At 39.3% G+C, this 20,370-nt stretch overlaps 1 protein-coding gene across 20 annotated transcripts in view; it reads right to left on the reverse strand.

The window, feature by feature from the left end:
- Positions 1-20,370, reverse strand: part of Adgrl3 (adhesion G protein-coupled receptor L3) — a 492,285-nt gene that overhangs the window by 170,057 nt on the left and 301,858 nt on the right. For 18 of the 20 annotated variants that reach the window (XM_032916815.1, XM_032916807.1, XM_032916802.1 and 15 more), the window contains 2 exons: positions 4,701-5,000; positions 904-1,007 (listed from right to left, as the gene is read on the reverse strand). In XM_032916815.1, the coding sequence (XP_032772706.1) occupies positions 904-1,007; positions 4,701-5,000 (404 nt within the window). The remainder of the gene's footprint in view (positions 1-903; positions 1,008-4,700; positions 5,001-20,370) is intronic. The other 2 variants (XM_032916818.1, XM_032916798.1) reach the window with 1 other exon arrangement.

Below are 20,370 nucleotides of genomic sequence, written 5' to 3' on the forward strand. Positions count from 1 at the left end.
CCAGGGCTCTTTCTTGATCGACAGTGCACAGAGAGTTATAGCTCATTCGGTTAATGATCTACTGGGTAGGTATTTATGGATTATTATACAGAATATTATTGAGGATAAGCCTGGTTAAAAACAAATACAGAAAAGAGTAAATGGTGCAGGCAGGCTTTTAGGAAAGCCATCATTTGTGATATTTCTCAGGCCAAAATAAAAAAAACTTTCAGAAATTTCACAGCATGGCTAATGTGCTATAGCTGGACTCTGCATTTTAGAAGTGCATAAATCCACATAAATTGCTGTAATAAGGATCCATCCCATAGCCCTTTTGGCATAAATGCACATCTGGTCTCTGTTTGTAATGAAATCAATTCCAAGCCCCACAGTGCATTAATACTAAAAATGCTCAACATATTGCAACTGAATAAGCCCAAATTTTAGTCTGAAGATGTCATCAAACATGTGTGTACTTTTAGCACTGATAAATGACCGAGCTACACGACATTCAGCAAGCTGCTCAAGATTCAAGAGGAAGAATTTTCTGCATTATTTTATTATTTCCAGAGGAAAAGAATCCATATGCATGTAAGATTTTTTTTTCTTGCTTGATGGGTAATGTCCCTTGGATGTTCATCTCCAGCTTGAAGTACGATAGAAATGAGATTAATAATAAACTTATTAGAAATAATAATGCCTAGCTTAGAGTATGTATTTGCAATTTAAAAACAACAGAATCCCCAAATTAGCACATCGGGTAGTAAAGGTTGTCTCTTAATGTTAAACTCTATTAAAGGAAAACTCTACTAAAGTATACTGTTACAGATTAATTTAAAAATTATCCCATTTGGTTTTCAACACAAGTAATCAACAGCAAAGAGACAAAGCCTGCTAAGTCTCCCTTACATGCTTCATATGTACCTTCTGTGTTATGTGATTGACCCAAGGAGAAGAGCAGTTGCTGAGATCTGGTCCTTGGGGATCCCATATTCCATCAGGAGCAAGACACAGGTAAGTTGATACACCTAGAGACAGAAAGAGACATTCATGTTTCAAATACTCAAATCCTATTTAAATATATATATTTAAAAATTAGATAATTAGGTAATTGTACTGAGATAATATCTATCAAGCTACAGAGACAGTGCTTTGAAAGTGAATGGAACTGGACAAATGTTAAATAGCAAATTAAAAGAATTGATGTTTTTCCTCCATTGTTGGTGGGGTTGCAGACTGCAACCATTCTGGAAATCAGTCTGGAGGTTCCTCAAAAATTGGACATTATATCAGCTATTAGGCATATACCCAAAAGTAACATATAAAAAGACCACGTGCTCCACTATGTTCATATGTGATTATAATAGCCATGGAAAGAACAGGGTGCCCTTCAACAGAGGAATGGATACAGAAAATGGTACATCTACACATGGAATATTGCTATCAAAACAAACTTTGTGAAATTATTGGGCAAATGGTTGGAACTGAAACTATCATCCCTGGAGTGAGCTAACCCAATCACAGAAAAGACATAATGGTATGTAATTGATAAGTGGCTATTAGCCCAAATGCTTGAATTACCTAGATGCCTAGAACAAATGAAACTCCAAAATGGATGATCAAAATGTGAATTTTACAGTATCCCCTGAACAATCAGAAAAAACTGGAAAGAAGCTTGAAGAACTCGGACCCCCATATGTACAGCAATGCCAAGCAAACAGAGTTTCCTAAGCCACTACCCAAAGACTATGCATGGACTGACCACGGACTCTGACCTGTGGGTGCCTAAATAAAACACCAGTGGAAGGGAAGCCCTGGGTCCTGCTAGACTGAACCCCTAGTGAACTAGACTGTTGGGAGAGGGCAGCAATGGGGGGAGGGTGGGAGGGAACACCCATAAGGAAGGAGGGGGAGGGGGATGTTTGCCCGAGCAGGGAAAGGGATAACACAGAAATGTATATAAGAAATACTCAAGTTAATAAAAAAAAAAAAAAAAAAAAAGGAAAAAGGGGAAAAAAAAAAAAAAAAAAAAATTCAGTGTTTTTTAGTATCAGGACCTGAACAGTGACTTGAACTCTAAACCCTCACACTGACAGTCTGATGCTCTAACAACTGAACTATCCAGGCCCATTTTAGAATTCAGCATTTTTAACAGTGTGTTGGCTCCAAACTTTGTCTCCATATCTCCTCCGATGAATATTTTTGTTCTCCCATCCACACTTCAGTCGTCCTTCTTTTTGAGCTTCATGTGGTCTGTGGAATGTATCTTAGGTAATTCAATTCGAGTTTTTGCTAATATCTACTTATCAGTGAGTTTGGAGCAGAGACTGAAGGAATGGCCATTCAGAGCCTGCCCCACCTGGGAATCCAGCCCATATACATAAAGTCACCAAAACCAGACAATATTGCTGATACCAAGAAGTGCAGGCTGACAGGAGCCTGATATAGCTGTCTCCTGAGAGGCTGCATCAGAGCATGGCAAATACAGAGGTGAATGCTGGCAGTCAACCATTGAACTGAGAATGGGGTCCCCATTGCAGGAGTTAGAGAAAGGATTGAAGGAGCTGAAGGGGTTTGCAACCCCATAAGAACAACAATACCAACCAACCAACTCCCACGGACTAAACCACCAACCAAAGAGTATACATGGACAGACCCATGGCTCCAGCTGCATAAGTAGCAGAGGCTGGCCTTATTGGGCACCAATGTGGGGAGAAGCCCTTGGTCCTGCCAAGGCTTGATGTCCCAGTGTAGGGGAATGTCAGGGCGGGGAGGCAGGAAGGGGTGGGTAGTTGTTGAGGAGACACCATATAGAAGGGAGACAGGGGATGGGATATGGGGTTTATAAATGAGAAACTTGGAAAGGAGATAACATTTGAAATGTAAATTTAAAAATGCAATAATAATAATAATAATAATAATAATAATAATAATAATAATAATAATAATAAAGAGTGTGTTGGCAACTGCCATGGGTGTGAGGAAGAATTTCATGAATTAAGACCATGGAGAGCTGGTGTGAGCTTGTGCTCTGTTTGTAGGGGTAAGATAACATTAGCAATGCAGGCTTTCAGGAAAGCTTGTGGGAAAGGCCATCTCGGGTAGAGGAAATATGTTGCCTTTGGGAGACCTCAAGACTTTTGAATGGGGCTTCTGCCGCTTGAAGAAGTTTTATTTAATGAACCTGGGAAGGCCAGAAAGCTGGGTCTTAAAGCTCCTTGGTCTATTATCCCAGAAGCTAGTGAAGATTTTTAAGACAAAAGAATGATTAGATTCAGGATTCAGAAAACCATCCCAGGTGTAATACAGGATGGATCTAAATACAGTTCTGATTAAAGTGAGGAAGCTACGTCCAAAGTTAAAGTAGAATGTGTAGGCCTGAACTTGGGATCTAACAGGAATGCAGAGATCTATGAAATCAGGACACAGGTACGCTGGCAGTACCCTGTAAGCCCTGGGAGAACCGCAAAAGCGCTACACTGACACTCTTCCTCGATTTTCACAGGACAGTGATGACCTCTTTCAGGGATGTAAAGGGCTTGCTTTCAAATAACGGTTTTCTCTCATGCTTGCACGACCTGTCTAGAGCAGCCGGGTTGCTCTCACTTCTCTTTTGGAGAAAAAGCAGCTGACCTTGGAAGAAAGAAGAAAGTCTTTCGGGGCTTTCTGGTTCCAATGAACCAGAAAATGTTAGAAACAAGTATTCCCATTCCTTTTCATAGGAGAGAGAAGGGTGCTAAATTTTTAAGGACTTTGCTAAACTGGGCACTTATAAAAAAACAAGACCATCTCTGGTGCTCCCAGCACTCTGTATTATGGAACCTAAATTACATATCCACACAGCTCAAGGAATCAAGGAAATAATGTCCAAAAAATGGCCCATAAGAACACATGAGCATATATCAATTGTATTATGTGTGTGTGTGTGTATGTATATATATATATATATATATAGGAATAATGCAAATATTTGTTGGCATGTCAAGTATTATGAAGTTTGATGCAAATGACAGAAGTCGAGTATTTGTCTTAAAATGGCAAACATGACTGCACCTTGGTATATTATAAATATGGCAGAAATAAAATAGGTTCAAGGCATCTGTTTCTTAATTATCTCCTGGAAGAACCGGGGGAGATTGTTCTTAAATCAAGGCTTGTGAGTAGGAGATGGCACCCAGGAGAAGGCCCATGACCATATCAGGAACCTTGGCTACCAGGGAACAACTACATACAAGTTATTCATGCTTTCTCCTTTTTTATAAAGGGTGTGATCACTGGTCATCTTGTTACGTAGAAGCCTACACAGCCCAGTTTCTGCTACTAATATCTACCCACTGTTGAGAAACAAGACAAACTGAACGCAATGCAAGGAAAGTGCAGGGACGTTGCAAGGAAGACCTGACTCTGGACCGTCATCTGGCTCGAAGCACTAACACTAAAGGAAAACGATTTCTCAAAAGCGTTTCTCCTAAGTCCTCACCTGTGACTTCTGCAGGTTCTTTTACCAAATGCTAACAATGGAGCACTCGGTTGGTTGAGTTCATAACATAATCAAACATGAATACATAAAATGGATAGTAACAACAAAAACAAGACAAAGGAGGGAACTAAGAGGAGAGGAGAAAACAGGAAAAAAAAAAACCAAAAAACAAAAACAAAAAGGAAATGAACACAGAGTGAAAGAACCCAAGCAAAACCAACGAAGTCTGGGGCAGGCTTACCTATGGTTCCTGCTGGGCATGGCTGCTTTGCTACTTGCCCCTGTCGGGTCTTAAACCACATGATCTCCCGGGCTTCCACAGCCTCGCAGCTCTCTTCCATCGCTGGGATTTGGGAGGCTGCAGATGGCAGGTGTGTGGTAACATCCAGCACCTCAATCGCTGGGGACGGCGTACTGGTACTGCGGTTTCTTCTGCCAGGCAAGGATGGCGTTGTACTCCTCCCTAGGTTCCAAGTTGTAGTCCGGAGGGTGGTGCTGGTGGTCGTGCTTCCCATACCCAGGGGTCCTGTGGTAGAAATCCCTGAAACACAATTGGAAAACAGAAAAACCAAAAGACCCCACCTACATTGCCTGCTCACTGTATGACCTCAGGAAGTCCTAAGATCAGAAATCAATGACCCCATTTTCATTTTAGACAAGGCAAAAACTTGCCACTACCAAGGGGTCAGAGTGACACTAGAGTGCTAAACCAAACATTTGACTTCTGCCAAGCACACTTATAAGGTGGTTTTTTTTTCTTCAACTCTAGTCACAGAAAACAAGATTACAGCACAATAGGACTCTCTGTAAGCTTCTCAATACTCTCAGACTTTCCCACTAGAAAGAATTAAAACCATAAACCCTCCACTTACAATTTTCAAAATATGTATAGAGAAAAGTTAGATAAAATATTCTATTCATATTACACGCTACAGTTTGAATGTGAACAGTTCACCACAATTTCATTTGTAGAAAGTTGGTCCAGAGTTGGTGGCTTGAGAAATTGTGCACTTACTAGGAACTAAGGCCTACCTAGAGCCCAGAGGGCCAGTAGATTGGGGGCTGAGGCAGGAAGACGTATGTATGATATCTTGGCCAGGTGCCGGAGGAGCTCTCTGCTTCAAGGAGAGAGATGTGAGCAAGCGGTCTCACACTCAGACTGCCTTGGGTAGAGCCATCCTTTGTCATGCCCTGCTGGCCATGATAGATGACATGATAGACCCCAAATAAATCCTCTCATGTGTGTGTGTGTGTGTGTGTGTGTGTGTGTGTGTGTGTGTGTGTTCATGCATGCTCATAGGAACTGGCTGACTGGTTTCTCTCACTTCTCTTTTGGAAAAAGAGAAACTGACCTTAAAAGTAAGAATGAAGGAAGTCCTTGTTACATAAATGCATATATATATTATATGTTAAAATAATATATAGATGTATAATATATTAGTTTTTGTAAATAGTGTATAAGATAATGTAAGTTCCTAAATATGATAATGGAAAAATAATAAAAAGAAAGAGGACAGAATTAAAAATCCTTATATACAATTAATGAAAAGAGAGGCCACAAGTTTAAAGAATTTAATGGAGGGGTATAATGGAGGGGTAGACATGAGGAGAGGAAAGGAGAAATATTGTATTTGTATTATAATCTCAAAAAGAGCAATTTCAGTATAATCTCTTATTATATTTTACTTCGGTACCTTGTCTACTTTTAGAACTGACCCAAGTTTTAAAAAGCAACCAAGGCTGATTTATCAATATATACTGTAAGCACTTCATAAGAAGTTATGTCACTAAATTGCTAAGTTCGCTTATTAACAGGAGACTATGGGACATTGGCTCCAGCCTGGTGCAGGCTAACTCAGAAATCCCTATGACAACCTTGTTATCTCTCATAAATTAACACATAGCGATAGAAGACTGATTGTCAAGTCTCAGCTGCTGCAGAAGAGATCCACATTCATGGGAGCAAATTTGCTGTCCGTAAAACTTCTCCGTCCAGGACTGGTAAGGCAGAGGCAGAGGGATTGCTTTCTGACCATCGGATCACTGTAATCATTCCTAGCAGGATGCTCTCTGACGTCATATTTCTTCCTTTACCTTACCCTCTTAGGTTTCTGCGTTCTCTTTGTTTCCTTTGTACGTGATAGAAAAGTGGTCAGGGAAAATGGTAATGTCGGCTGTGCTACCTACAACCCCTTCAAGTTGAGAGGAGGAGGAAGAGTATCTCTTTTCTGCTCCCCTCCAAAGTGTATTGTGTGCTCTCAATTGCAAAGCTTGGCTGATTGCGTCTTTTTCTTCTACCTGAAACCCCTGTCGGAGTTCCTGTCTTTCCCCAGTCACTGATGTAACACGAGTCTATCACTGTTGGTGAGTGGATACAGTAGGGCTTTGACTTTTTCTGATAACAGCTTCAGCAAAGTAAAATGGTCAGACTCTTCAGTATTTATCATTCTAATATAAGAGCTCGGGGTTCATGAAATATATTCATTAACTCTGATGTCTGCTATAGATTACGGAACTTTTAATAAAACATTTCAAAATGTTGAGAGAAATTAAGGCTTTAGATTAAAAACATCAAGATGTGACTAACTGCAGTTTGAGAAATCAGCAAAAAATACATCAAAACATTGGAAGGTAAGAATAGATTAATAATTAAGAATGTAACACTATTATTCATTTTTAAAAATTCATGTCATTGTGTCATCACTGGGATGCAAGAATATTTTGATTTTTTTCAGGTGAAAAAATTTTTTTCAGATGACAGAAAATTTGACTTCTTGCTATTGGGGAACTGCTAAGGCAATAGTTAAAAGTGAATCTCACATTTTTTCCCTTTAATTTAAATAAAACCAGCTCTCATTTGTACTTGTGAAGGGACCACTTAGAGGAACTGTTAAGCTTTTTGACAAGGACTATAATCTTTTCATTGATAATGAGCTGTAGTTTTTATTTCAAACAAAGCCTTGCTCGTTCTTTGTCTTTTTAAGTTTGATCACGTTAAAAAAAAAAATGGAGACTTGTGGAGTTACCTGTTATTAGCTAAATAATCTTATGCTCAAATTAACTTGTTTGCGAACCTCTTTGAGCTAGAAGGGAAAAATACTTTTAAAATAGAAATTGTTTCTCAATTGTCTTCTTTCTAGAGAATTCTACAGGCACTGCAGAATGCTTTCAAGATGAATGCCTTGTTGAAAACTGGATATTTTAATTAGCATTTAACTGGGAGATTAGTTCTGCAATAATTTTCTCTATAAATGCACATGGCTGTGCATATGTATAAGACAATGGCAAACTGCTACAGGAGTTTTACTTATGGTGACTTCAGCCTGACCGTTTTCAAATAGAACTTTTAGTAAAGATTCAACGTATCACTGTGTTCTAATTAAACGGGCTAGGTGTTTGAAGACTATCTCATCACAGCAAAACATTTTAGAAATAGCACCACCATGTAAGAGAAAATTTTCTTTTCTATTTCAGATTCTAACTCAAAGCGTTTTCTACCTTTCCCCAGAGATATGTCTTAGAGTAAAAACTAGACTGGGTTATTCTTCCTTTCAAATTCTTAAATGGTTTCTGGATACTCTCAAAACAAAAGTAGGCCATCTTTACCTCATGCTCAAAGTTCTCCATGAGTGTCCCCCTGGGCATTCTGAAAACTCTCATTCTTTTTTTTTACTCATTATTTAAACTACACAGGATTCACAGTCACACATCTGCATTCTCCTTCTCTGTCATGGGGCCTTTGTCCACGGGAGAGAGCACAGCTGCTCCATTTCCAACTATGTCCTTACCTCTTCTTTGAGTCACAAATTGTATGACATCTGACTTCATCAAAGAGTGTTTCCAGCCTCTAAGCTTGGCTTAAATCCTATCCCATGGTTTGTTAAAATGATTTATTCTGAATTTGGCCTTCCCAAGATTAACTATACTCTAAGTTAAGAGGATGAATGTAGGTTGATGTCTATGTACTGATGTGGACTGGCACAAGTTAGGTCAAGGTCATGATTGGACAGTAAAAATTAAGGAAGGGACAAAGCTTTTGTAAGGCAGGAGAGAAGGAAAAGGAAGGAGAATCAAGATGGAGATGGAGAAGGATGACCCAAATCTGAGTGGTCTTGAATTGCCAAGGTAGCTGGGATGGATTTCTGTAGGCGAATTTATCTTATCTAGATGGGTGGTTTTTATCCTTATCAATTGGTTGGGAGTTTATTGTGTGGATGTCTTGCGGATGGAGAATTAAACATATAAATCTGATAGTTGCTGACTCTTGATTTTATTGGGTTGTTGGGAGTTCATAACATAAATTAGGGGGCAGATGTTGGGAATGTAAACAGAGCAGTGGCAGGAGTTACGAGGCGGGAGCCACCTCTGGGACCAGGGTGTGGATGCTGGAACTGTGAACTGAGTCCACAGCATGGAGGAAGAGAGCATTGAGATAAGCGGGCTCTGTATGAAACTGGCATGACAGCGACCCGCCTTGGGAACGAGATGGGCAGAGAGAGGGCTGCAGGGCTCAGAGAGTAGCCGACCGCAGTGTGAAATGGAATGGAGCTTAGCGAGTGAGAGACACTTTGCTAACTGAGATGAAAATATCCCACAGATGCCATGTGGCCCTACAGTTCTGGCTAGCACGGGATAAAAGTAACTCTTTTTATATATTTTACCGCAACAGATGAATGTCCAGGGATAGATCAAGTGAGGAATCAGAAAATGACAGAGGATCAACAAAAATGGGGAAGACTATGGCAATGGAGTAGCACGGTAGAGCTACACGTCTCTCAATAAACTGGCTAGAAAATGTACTTAATTATTTAATCTATGCTTATCACTAAAGAAAACCACTAGGCAACACGAAGAGTAAAGAGCTTGGGAACATCAACATCTTTCCTTGAAAGTCATAGTGAAGCAGATACTACCAAAAAAAAAAAAAGTCAACTCACTACAGACATCCTAATTCTAAGAATCAAAACTGAATTTCTTCCCTTGGAACTGTGTCACTGAGAAATGCCTAAAAGTGGAGACTGTCCAATTCTGTTGGAATTTAAACGGAGTCACTGTCGATTTTAACCACCATCTATCCTCACCTCCCAGCTCCTCTCTGCTCACTGCTCTGCTGGGGTCCCGCGGGCCCTGTTTGATGCCAGCTTTCGGCAGAGTTAAGTACTAGTGAAATACACGATGTCCCTTGAGCGTGTTAGAAAAAAACAATAACATCAACTTGTCGTATCGATAGATACTGACAAGAGAAGTATCTGAATCCTCAGAAAAGCGTTTGCTTGTTGGGTTCCAGCTCGCCTCACATGCTATGAGAGAGTCTTGATCTTCCATGAGGACAGGATGTTGTGACAGTGTCTCGGTGGATGCTGCTGTACGATCTCAGCTGAAGACAGCGAGCTTAATCAAACGGTGCGCTAAGAGTCTGCCTGCTGTGTATCAGGCAGAGAATACCGTGTGAAAAGAGTGAGTTTGAGTGACTACTTACGATCAGCATTTTTTCCTAGCTGAGTATTTTGCTTAGTTACTTTTATTACTTTGTCCACCTTTTCCCACTACAAAAAAAAAAAATTCCCCTTCAATTCTGGTAAGTACTATTTATAGTAATGTGTTATAGTAAAAAAAAATGAGTCAAATAATAAAAATTATTCTTCATTATTTGACTTACTTTCTTTAATTTTTTTTCCTATGGCCTGTCTTAAACAATTATTACTTAGAATATTAATGCAAGTTTTGTAGAATATACAGAAAAGTCTGACAACAATGGCAATTTTTTTATAGTGATTAGTGGTTTATAATACACTTGTATATTTGTAATTTCACTTAATCACGATCAAAATTAAAGAGTGGTTGATGTTATAAATTATTAATCTTAAAATGAGGAAACACGACATCAAACTAAGCAAATGACTATCACAAAATCAGAAACTGAACTGTTCTCTTGTCGCATATCGCACAATATTTTGCTGTAAAAACTGACCTTGGGCTATGTGCATATCTAAGGTTCTAGAACTGGGAGGCGGTGGCCAGATAATCTCAAATTATAGGCCAGCATCGACTGCACAGTGAGAGTCTGTGAAGCAAACAGGAGCCCTAGCTTCAGCTCAGCGGTACAACGCTTTTCTAGCATGTGCAAGGTCCTGAGTTTGATCCCTATCACCAGGAACCATTCCGTACACAGAAGCCCACATTCATGAACGGCTTTATACTTCTACAATTATCAGCCTTATGTAAGCTTTTAACACAATACTGAGAGAATAAAGCGATTCTAGTAAGGCATTACTATCCTTGGTTATACAACAATTACATTCGGGATAAACAGCAATTGTAAAGATATAATACTTAAGACAGAAAGGAAAGCTATATAATCTTAATGTAAACTTCACCTTACAGTCAACACATTGCCTTCTACTCAGGAAAAACCTACAGCCTTTTTTTTTGTTCAGTTGTCCATTTTCTTCTTCCCTCTCTTCAAAGCACTATCTTCTTCGTGGTTTTCCTCTTACAAATGTTTCTTTTGAATCACCCTCATTACAATAGACAATACTCTGGCTGACTGCGAATGCACTTTGTGCTCTGCGCTTGCCAAGTGTTCACTTGGATCCAAGGTCCATTACTAACGCAAGCCTCCCAAGGGCCCAATAGAAGAAACAAGAGAGCTAAAAACATCCCAGTGCTGAGCATGGCTTTTGGCTACTTGTGCAACGCTCAGGGTAAAAAGATGTCCTCCCTGCTCTCCATGGAGAGCAATCAGGGGCAGCATACTTGATTAGACACAGTCTTAAAAGTGAAACACTGATATTACGGATCAAGAAATTATCCAGATCCTTTCAGAATTCATTTGTGGGACTTGACTGCATGGCCTCTTGAGAGTGGAAAACTATAGACTATAAGCCATGTAGAGGCATATTTATTTCTGTAATTTGATCTACTTATATCTCCCGGTTCTCTCTTAGGATACTACCCTTATTGTAAATATAGAAAATTAAGTGTTTTAATAAACATGAAATCATAATGGCCTTATTATATATGATAATAAGTGAAAATATAAGATTTTTAGGGGACTCTTCTTCAGAATTATCTGCTACATGTTAGATCCCAGAAAGCCTAAAAGCAAAAAAATTTCTTATACTATATTAATTCTCCCATTATTTGGGGCACCCATACTCATCTTTATGATTATTTTACCTATGCTTTAATTATATTTCAAATACATGTTGCTTGGGCATACTTTTCTTTAGGGAGCTGACAGAAGTCAGTCGGTTCTTCTAAGTTTAAATCTTGCATGTTTATGAAAACTCATGTAGTTTTCCTGGCAACTCTGTGCAGTTGTTGAGTGACAGGACCTGGATTCGAATCCAGATCTATCAAAATCTCTCCCATACAATGCTGCTGCTATATGGTGAACATTTACTCATGTTTATACCCTAGTAAACCTACAATGAATTTTGATAATAATTCAATCCAAGAATTACTCATATATTTTTTAAAAGTTATCCTATGACACAAACACAATGGGAGTTTCCCAGGTATTTATTTCCAAGTATCTAAGCTACATTATGAATACAACCCAGAGACTGCCATAACTCAGAGAATAAGCCTGTGAGAAGCTAACATTCATAGTCTCCACTTTAAAAGACTAGCACGGAGGCATTGAGTGACTGGAATGTTTTCCAGGGTTATGAATCCAAAGTAAGAAGAGAGGAACACCCGTAGAGTTCCTCCTCTCAGCCACACTCAGATATGGAGAACCAGCAGTTGACCTATGAAAGAGAGGCTGGCTCTCTTTAGTTGAAAGTATAGAATGCAGGCTTAATGGTGATCGCCCGCTTTATTGAGGGCATTTCTAATTCTATTGTGGGCTCAGACGTACTCTATAAGGGAACTCTCCTGCTGCCTAAAATAATGTTTGGATACAAATGAACAATGAATGTGTTTTTGATACTTTTCTAATTTATTATGTGCCAAAGAGCTCTGTTACTTGCAGTCCATAAAGGAGACACAGAGAGGTGAGATTTCCAGTCTTACAGTACTTGTAAGCACTAAACCAGTATTTCCTTTATTGATTAAATTTGGTCTTTGACAATTCCATGCACATTTACAGTATATTCTGTTCACTCTCAGCTCCTGTTCTCTTTTGTCCCTCACCTGTTGTCGCTCATCCTTAAAAGTTGCCCACACTCGAGGCTTTTCCTTTTCTGACCCACTGAGCTCAACCAGGACTGTCTGCCTAGCTACAAATTTGGCAATACCCATTGGAGCCTGGTGGGCTCACTCTGGTACACAAAGGTAGTGGTGACCTGTTACTCAGAATCCACCAGTTTCTGAAAATTCATCAGGAAAAGGTAAGGCCTATGAACCCTCAGCCCCCATTCCTCTTCATTCAGGAATGGCTGTAACCGGCCTACTTTTGTTCAGGCCCAGCATCAACAACCACAGCTGTAGTGAGATCAAGACTGTGATGGCTGGGTCAAGCTCTGCAGATAGCATTTTGCATCTCATCTCCATTATCTCCCAGTTCTTCCGGGTTTTTATTCCACTCCACCTCTACCACCACCACCCAGAGGGGTTATTAAGTCTGAGGTGGGGGCGGGGGAGCCTAAATATTGAGTTTAGGGGCTGAGCACACAAATGGCAGGAATACTCTTGAAAGCCATGAATCTCTGGATTCACCACTTTTCACTGTGCTTGGTGATGGAGGGAGAGCTGAATTTAGCCAGGCAGTAACATGACTCCATATTCTCTGATGAACTGATAAACGTTCGATGTAATTGTTCAAATGTCAAGAGTTTAGCACATGGGACACGCCTAGAAAGTAACTGGACTGACTGTGGATACATGGGGTATTTACATCTTCTACATACATTCTCACATTTCTAGGAGACTAATAAAAAATCATACCAGAGTAGCTAAGGTTTTTGATTGCCTTTTTTTTTTAAAGTTGTTTATTTATATTTAAAAACTACAAAGGAGGTATTGACTTCAGTCTGTACCCTACTCTCGATTATTCTATAATGTCTAAGAGAGTGCCGTGTGTGTGTGTGTGTGTGTGTGTGTGTGTGTGTGTGTGTGTGTGTGTGTGTGTGTGTACTGTTCATTGGCCTAGAACACTCTACCTTACAAGCAGCTTTTGACTCCACTTTAAGGGAAGATGATGATTGTAGACCTTAGGTGGACTCAGAAACTAGGCCATCTGTTCCTAGACCTAGACCATCTGTCAGGCACCACCTGCCCAGTAGAAGCTGATGAATTGAGTTATTCCTAGAAATAGAAATAGACTAGAGGGCATATAGTATATTAAAATCGTATTAGGGAAACCAAGTCCAAGATCTTATTAGACATTCCAGACCAAGAAAATGGCACAACATATTCTCTCTCTCTCTCTCTCTCTCTCTCTCTCTCTCTCTCTCTCTCTCTCTCTCTCTCTCTCCCTATCTCTTTCTGCCTCTCCCTCTCCCACTCCTGCCTTTCCCTTCCTTCCTCCTTTTCCCTTCCTCCCCTCCTCCCCCTTCTGGGATCCATAAAGCGATAGGTACTTAACACAGTGATAATATGGCCCCATAATGACCCATCATCTACCTCGTGTGTGCCAAGGACCAAGGCCTCCCAGAACTGTTCCTGGATCTTTAGTTGAGCTCCCTTACCTGCTGTGGAACAGAGCCTATGGGACTGTCTGCTCACCCACCTGCTTGGTCACCTGGTCCTAGAGTTGACCCACTGTTTTCTACTCAACCTTGCAGCTGATTTCTGTCAACAGGCATCGCTCTCAATCCTGACTCCAGCAGCTCCCTCCAAGTGCTGGTCTGCCTCAGTGTCTTACAGGTAAGGCTCATCTTCAGCCAATGTCTGAAGCCTCCTGGACTCAGCTCAAGCATCTCTAACTTGTATTTACGCTGTAACACCTACCTATACATGTATCTGTGTAGATATGTTTACAGTGCACTGTGTGGTATGAGAGCTAAAATAAAGAGTTAAAACTGCAACAAAAGATTCTTCATTTGCCTTGACCAAGGTAGGCAAATTATATGACAAATCGCAGTCATTGAAAGCATAGAATGTTTCATTGATGACTTCCCTGTTATCCAATGAATCTTGAAATTGCTGAACAACACAAACCGTTCTAGGTTTCTGGAGTTGTATGTTCAAAATAGTAGTATTTTACATTATACTATCTAAGTAGTACAAAAAATTTAAAAATTTTATAAAATTAACTTAAGGAGGAAACAAACATGAGAACAGTAAGGTGATTATGACAGCAGTCATCTCCCTAAAAAAGGAGTCTCCCTCAAGTCCAGCTATTTTCTTTTCTTGCAAAGCCAAGTGTTCACTCTCCAGCATGTATTTTCTTTAACAACGACAAGGCTGTTAAATATTTTATTCATTAATTTTTTAAGTAATGATAGAGAGCTATAGAAGTAATTTATAACTGATACTAAGTTCAGTCCATACCAAAGTTATGTTACAATTACTTCTAAGTAGCAATCTGTACAGGATATAGACATTTGATGGATAAATTAAATCATCTGTCACAATAACATTTAAACTCTCTGTTTCTCTTTGAGGGCAAGGAAATTACTTGCTCTGTTTTTTCTCGTGCAAATATACTATCTGACATGTAACAGTTGCTTTGGTTTCACTGCAAAAACTGTCCCTACAAACTCATGTGATTGAAGACTTAGTCACCAGTCATTGGTGTTGCTTGGGAGAGGTTTTGACCCTTCAGGAGGTGAGACCTGGTTGGTGGAAGTGTATTTCTGTTGCACTGGCCTTGAAAATTAGATTACTGTCCCGCTTCTGTCCCCTCTTTGATTCCTGAGCCTGGTCCAAGTGTTCACAGGCTCTCCTGGCTACATCTTTGGCTGCTTTTGCTTCCATCCCCTCTTGCTACCCTTAGCCATCCCAAATATATCCTTCCTCCACTAACTTGCTTCTTTTAGGTGTTTCATCAGCAAGGAAGAAAGGAACCATGACTTTCTTTTGAAAAGTTACACTGTGATTTTGTTAAGCTTGGATGAAAATCTCTGATAATCCACTCCAGACTACATGTTCTAGAAACATCTAACATAGAAGTGTTAACAGTTTTACTTGGCAATTTCACACCCAAGCCTATCATGCAGATTATAGATCTATAGGCTGGAGAAACAAAGTCTTTCTCTAGATACTATTTGTTATTTTCTCATTTGTAAACTAACTTTTCACAACCATACTCTACATTGGATATAGCTATGCAGTTTACATATCGAACAACACTAATGGAGTGCCTTTATATAGTTGTAAACAGAAAGGAAAAAAAACTTTGAGATTACAAATATCTTCTCTTGCAAAATTCCTTTTAAAAATCACTTTCTTTTTTCTTTAAATAAATAGTGTAATTTTTGTTATAAAACTAAATGTAATTTTACACAAGAATCACAAGGAACATTCCTTACTAGATACATTTAAGTGTATTCCTAGACAAACAAGCGTGCAGTAATATTCACAGCAGGATCAGTTTTTATCTACTTCCTAATGTACTACTGGACAGCATTATTATTTCAGAATTACTTTCTTCATTGAAAACATGTAGGACAGCAACGTCTGTGATTATGTGCTTAAGTAATCAGACTGAAGCATTTTCTGATATAAATTTAAGAACATAATTCTTCTTGGTCATTTTTAAGGCAAATGGTAGTGTAGAAATATGTATAAGTCATGGAATTTAAATGCTAGGGGAAGTCAGCCGACTACAGCAACTGCAACTTTTATATTTATTTCACTATCTAATGCCCATTAAGTATTCAGGAATAATGGTGGTAGAATGAAATTCAGATTATCTTAATTTACTGTGAAGTATTTCAAGAGAGTTAAAAAGAACGTATCTACCTTAGACAGCTGAACTTCTTCCTGCATCATATAACAAGAGAAGACAGGCTAGATAAAGTTAAATTATGAAGTTTATCTTTCCACTCCAGCCTCTGAAGACCCAGTACTACTTTATGTTGCCCTTTATCTAAGCCTCCTGTAGAAAGTAATCAGATTACTATTGGTCTCTAATATGAAATGATTATTTTTCTTCAAGAAAGAATAATGTGGGTTGGAGATATAGCTCGCCAGGAGATCACGTGTAGAGTATGTGCGAGGCTCTAGGTTAATATCCAGCATGAAAAAGAATATAAATTAGTGTAAGATACTTTTCAGAATAAGTTATCCATGAAATGTTTCAAAATTTCAGATGAAATGATATTTGCACATGAGCTATCTAACAATCTCTTTTAAAATATTTACTACTTAGTTTTGGCAATAAAGTGGGGCAGAGAAATGGGAGAAAGGAAGGTCATTATAGTAGTTTTAATGCAAATGGCTCTCCCCTAGGTTAATTGTCTGAATCTTTGTTCTCAGTTTGGTGAACTATTTGTGAAGGATTAGGAGGTAAAGCACTGTTAAAGAAGGTGTGTCCTGAGGGACTTTACTATTCAAAGCCCAAGCCATTACCAGTTCTCTCCTCCTCCTCCTCCTCCTCCTCCTCCTCCTCCTCCTCCTCCTCCTCCTCCTCCTCCTCCTCCTCCTCCTCCTCCTCCTCCTCCTCCCTCCTTCTCCTCCTCCTCCTCCTCCCCTCCTTCCCCCCCCTCCCCCGGCCTCAGCATTTTCATTGTTGTCTCATCATGCGCAAACTGTCAACTGCTGTTTCCAGCACCATGCCAGCCACCTGCCTGCACCACATCCCCAGTGTCATAATGGTCATGGAATCAACCCTCCAAACTCTAAGAAAGCTCCCAATTAACTATTTTATTTTCTACGTTGCCTTGGTCACGGTGTCTCTTCACAACAGTAGAAAAGTAACTAGCCAGTCAAGCTAAACACTGAAATATACAAAAGGAAGTACATCAATCTATTGTAGAGTTAAAGTTGTAGACCAAGCACAAAACATAGAAGTCAGTGAGAGATTATGGCAACCTACACAAAGCTTACTGTCCTTGAAACACAGCCTGATCTTCCCAAGAGGAAAGTTTCTAAGTTTGCAAAAGACTCAATACACCCCAAGTTCTTCTTACAAAGCACCATAAAGATAAAGATTGCTGGGATCCATGCTGTAACCCAATTACACAGCACTAGCCTAGTACTGTAGCCCCCCAAACCTAATAGTCCCTGACAGACTATTGTTCTCCTGTCCTGCAACAAGTGTGTATTTTTATTTTTCAGTATCATATCACATGGTTAAGGTACTCAATTAATAGCCATTGAATAGGTGTCCTCTAATCTCTCCAACTTCGATAGGACAGATTAACTCATATCACTGAGACTCACATATTACTTTAGGATTATGTCATTTTCCACTCTCACATGGCTTTGTTCTATTTGAAAACCTTTTTAACTTTAAACAATTATAGGCTGATAGATTATAAAATGCAGAATTATTCCAATCAGAGTCTCTAAAGGGTGATAACATATAGCTACAGTATGTCAGAGCTAAAAAAACACATTGCTTCAGGATTCTTTTTATTTTTAATTATTTTTTTAAATTTTTTTCTTTACATCTCAAATGCTGCTCCCTCTTCTGGTGCCCCCTCAAAGAGTTCAACAAATCATGCTGGTCTAACTGGTGTCCTGCAGGTAGAAGAGTGCAAATTGGCCTGTACTTATCAACCTACACAAAACTCAAGTCTAAGTGGATCAAGGACCCCAACATAAAACCAGATACACTGAATCTAACAGAAGAGAAAGTGGGAAAGAGCCTTGAATACATTGGCACTGGAGAAAATTTCTCACTGGGCTAGTACTGTGGGCCCCAAAACCAAATAGTCCCTGAGAGACTACTGTTCTCTTGCCCTGCAGCAAGCATGTATTGTTTTCAATATTATATCACATGGTTAGAGTGCTCAATTAATAACTGTTGAATTATTAACAGTTATTAATCAATTATAAGTGGGAAATAGCCTTGAACAAAGGACACTGTCAATAGGACAAAATGGCAGTCCAGAGATTGGGAAAAGATCTTCACTAACCCTTATCCGACAGAGGGCTATTATCCAAATATCCAAAATACATTAAGAACTCAGTAAGTTAGATTCCAAGAGAACAAATAACCTAATTTAAAAATTGGTCCAAGTTCTTAACCTAATTACAGTCATTACATTAATCAGTTTTCACCTCTTATACACCCAATTGTACCAACTGCCCAACTTTTGTTGAAAATCCAGCCTCCTGTACCTCAAGAATGTCACTGTTTGGAGACAAAGCCTTTTAGCAAAATTAAGGTTAATTGTGCTTATAGAAATGGTCCTTAATCCAAAATGACAATTGTTCTAATAGCAGATTAGTACTCAGCCAGTACAGAGGCATGACAGTGGGAAGAGAAGGCAGGGTACATTCTCTGTGGGCTCAAGCAGGAGATGTCAGATGAAATTAGACTTCAGACAGATGAAACTAGACTTCAGACACTCTGATCTTGGATTTGAAAGCTTGGGATTTGTAAGAAAATACAGTTCCTCCTCTAAGCCACTCAGTTTTCTGACATTTTGCTTTAGTTTGAATAACAAAAGTAATGTATTACCACTTTCTAAGCAGCAGGGGAAACACCCCTGTTTGTTTGTTCTGTCATGTTACCTTGTGTGCACATTTGTGTCACCACTACCATTTGCAAGTTGCAAAAACCGTTCCACAACAATAAGAGAATTCCATTATGCCAGCTCTTTGCATTCATATCCAATTACCTCTGGCCCTGTCTCCAGGCAGCCACTAACCTCCTCTCCATCTCTGTAGTTTCATTGTCTCAAAGATGCTCTATAAATGGAGTCCCACAGCATGGGGCCCTTAGAACTGACTTCTCCCCCACTGAGCAGGATGTTCTTCAGGTCCCTCAGGCTATTACTCCTGTCAGTAGTGAAATCCTCTCTTTGCATCACTCGGTAGATGCCCCAATCTAGCTTTTTACACCTTAGAGCTGAGGTCATTGTTGGAAAGTGAAAAGCAGATGTCTCCTTTTAAAAGCTCCTGACAGATTGTATTGACTCACAATCCTTAGATGTGGTTTTGCAACCCTGACAACCATGCCCTTCTTCCTAGTAACTACTCCATGTTGAGTCCCAGCATTTTCCAAACCTCCTTCTCTTCTTCCAATGCCAGGTTGTTTCTTCCTCTGATAGGCCCTCCCTTCTCCATGTGAACCCTTCTTGCCTCCTGCCCTCCATGTCCTATACTCTGCAAAATAATTGATCCTGATATATTGTGTTTGTATGAAAATGGGGAATTGGCGAATGAATTTATAAGAGATGCAGACAGTATATGAGTGTTTACCCATGGAAGTTATTTAAGGGAAAATTCTATTTGACTGTATAGTTTCTACCTTTATCCCCCAAAATTATGCATCTTTAGTGCAACGTACATAAAACAGAAACGTGGATCTCTCCTGTGAATTTGCAATGTATATTTTCAATCTGACACATGATGATGTTATCAGCTGTCATGAGCAAAATACTGCAAAGTATGATTTACAGAATAAGATGGAAAGATTATGAAATCCTATCGAAAAATCATGGGTTGCTCCTAGCCTATCAAAAAACACAAATGATAAAAGATTCGATGTGACCATTAAATTTGCTCAGCAAAATTTGTACCACTTTGCTAACAATGAACCTCTCTACTGCTCCCTTCCTACTATTACCCAGCCTTTCAACTTTGAAATTGGTTTCCAATAAGGAGTAAAAATTAATCTAGCCTAATTATAGGCAAGGCTAAACAGAATTCAATATAAAAAAAAAAGAACAGTCTGCATATACTTAAGTACATGGATAGAGTTTCTTAGCGAATCTCTAGTGAACAAAATTTATTGTAATAAGTATTAATAGATAATTGAAAGATGCAGGACCTAAATATTAGACTGAAGGTTTGTCCTTTTCAGATGTTGATAACTCAAAGAGGTCAGACCCCTGAGGAAACCAAGC

The sequence above is a fragment of the Rattus rattus genome, chromosome 11, assembly GCF_011064425.1.
Source record: "Rattus rattus isolate New Zealand chromosome 11, Rrattus_CSIRO_v1, whole genome shotgun sequence".
NCBI lineage: Eukaryota > Metazoa > Chordata > Mammalia > Rodentia > Muridae > Rattus > Rattus rattus.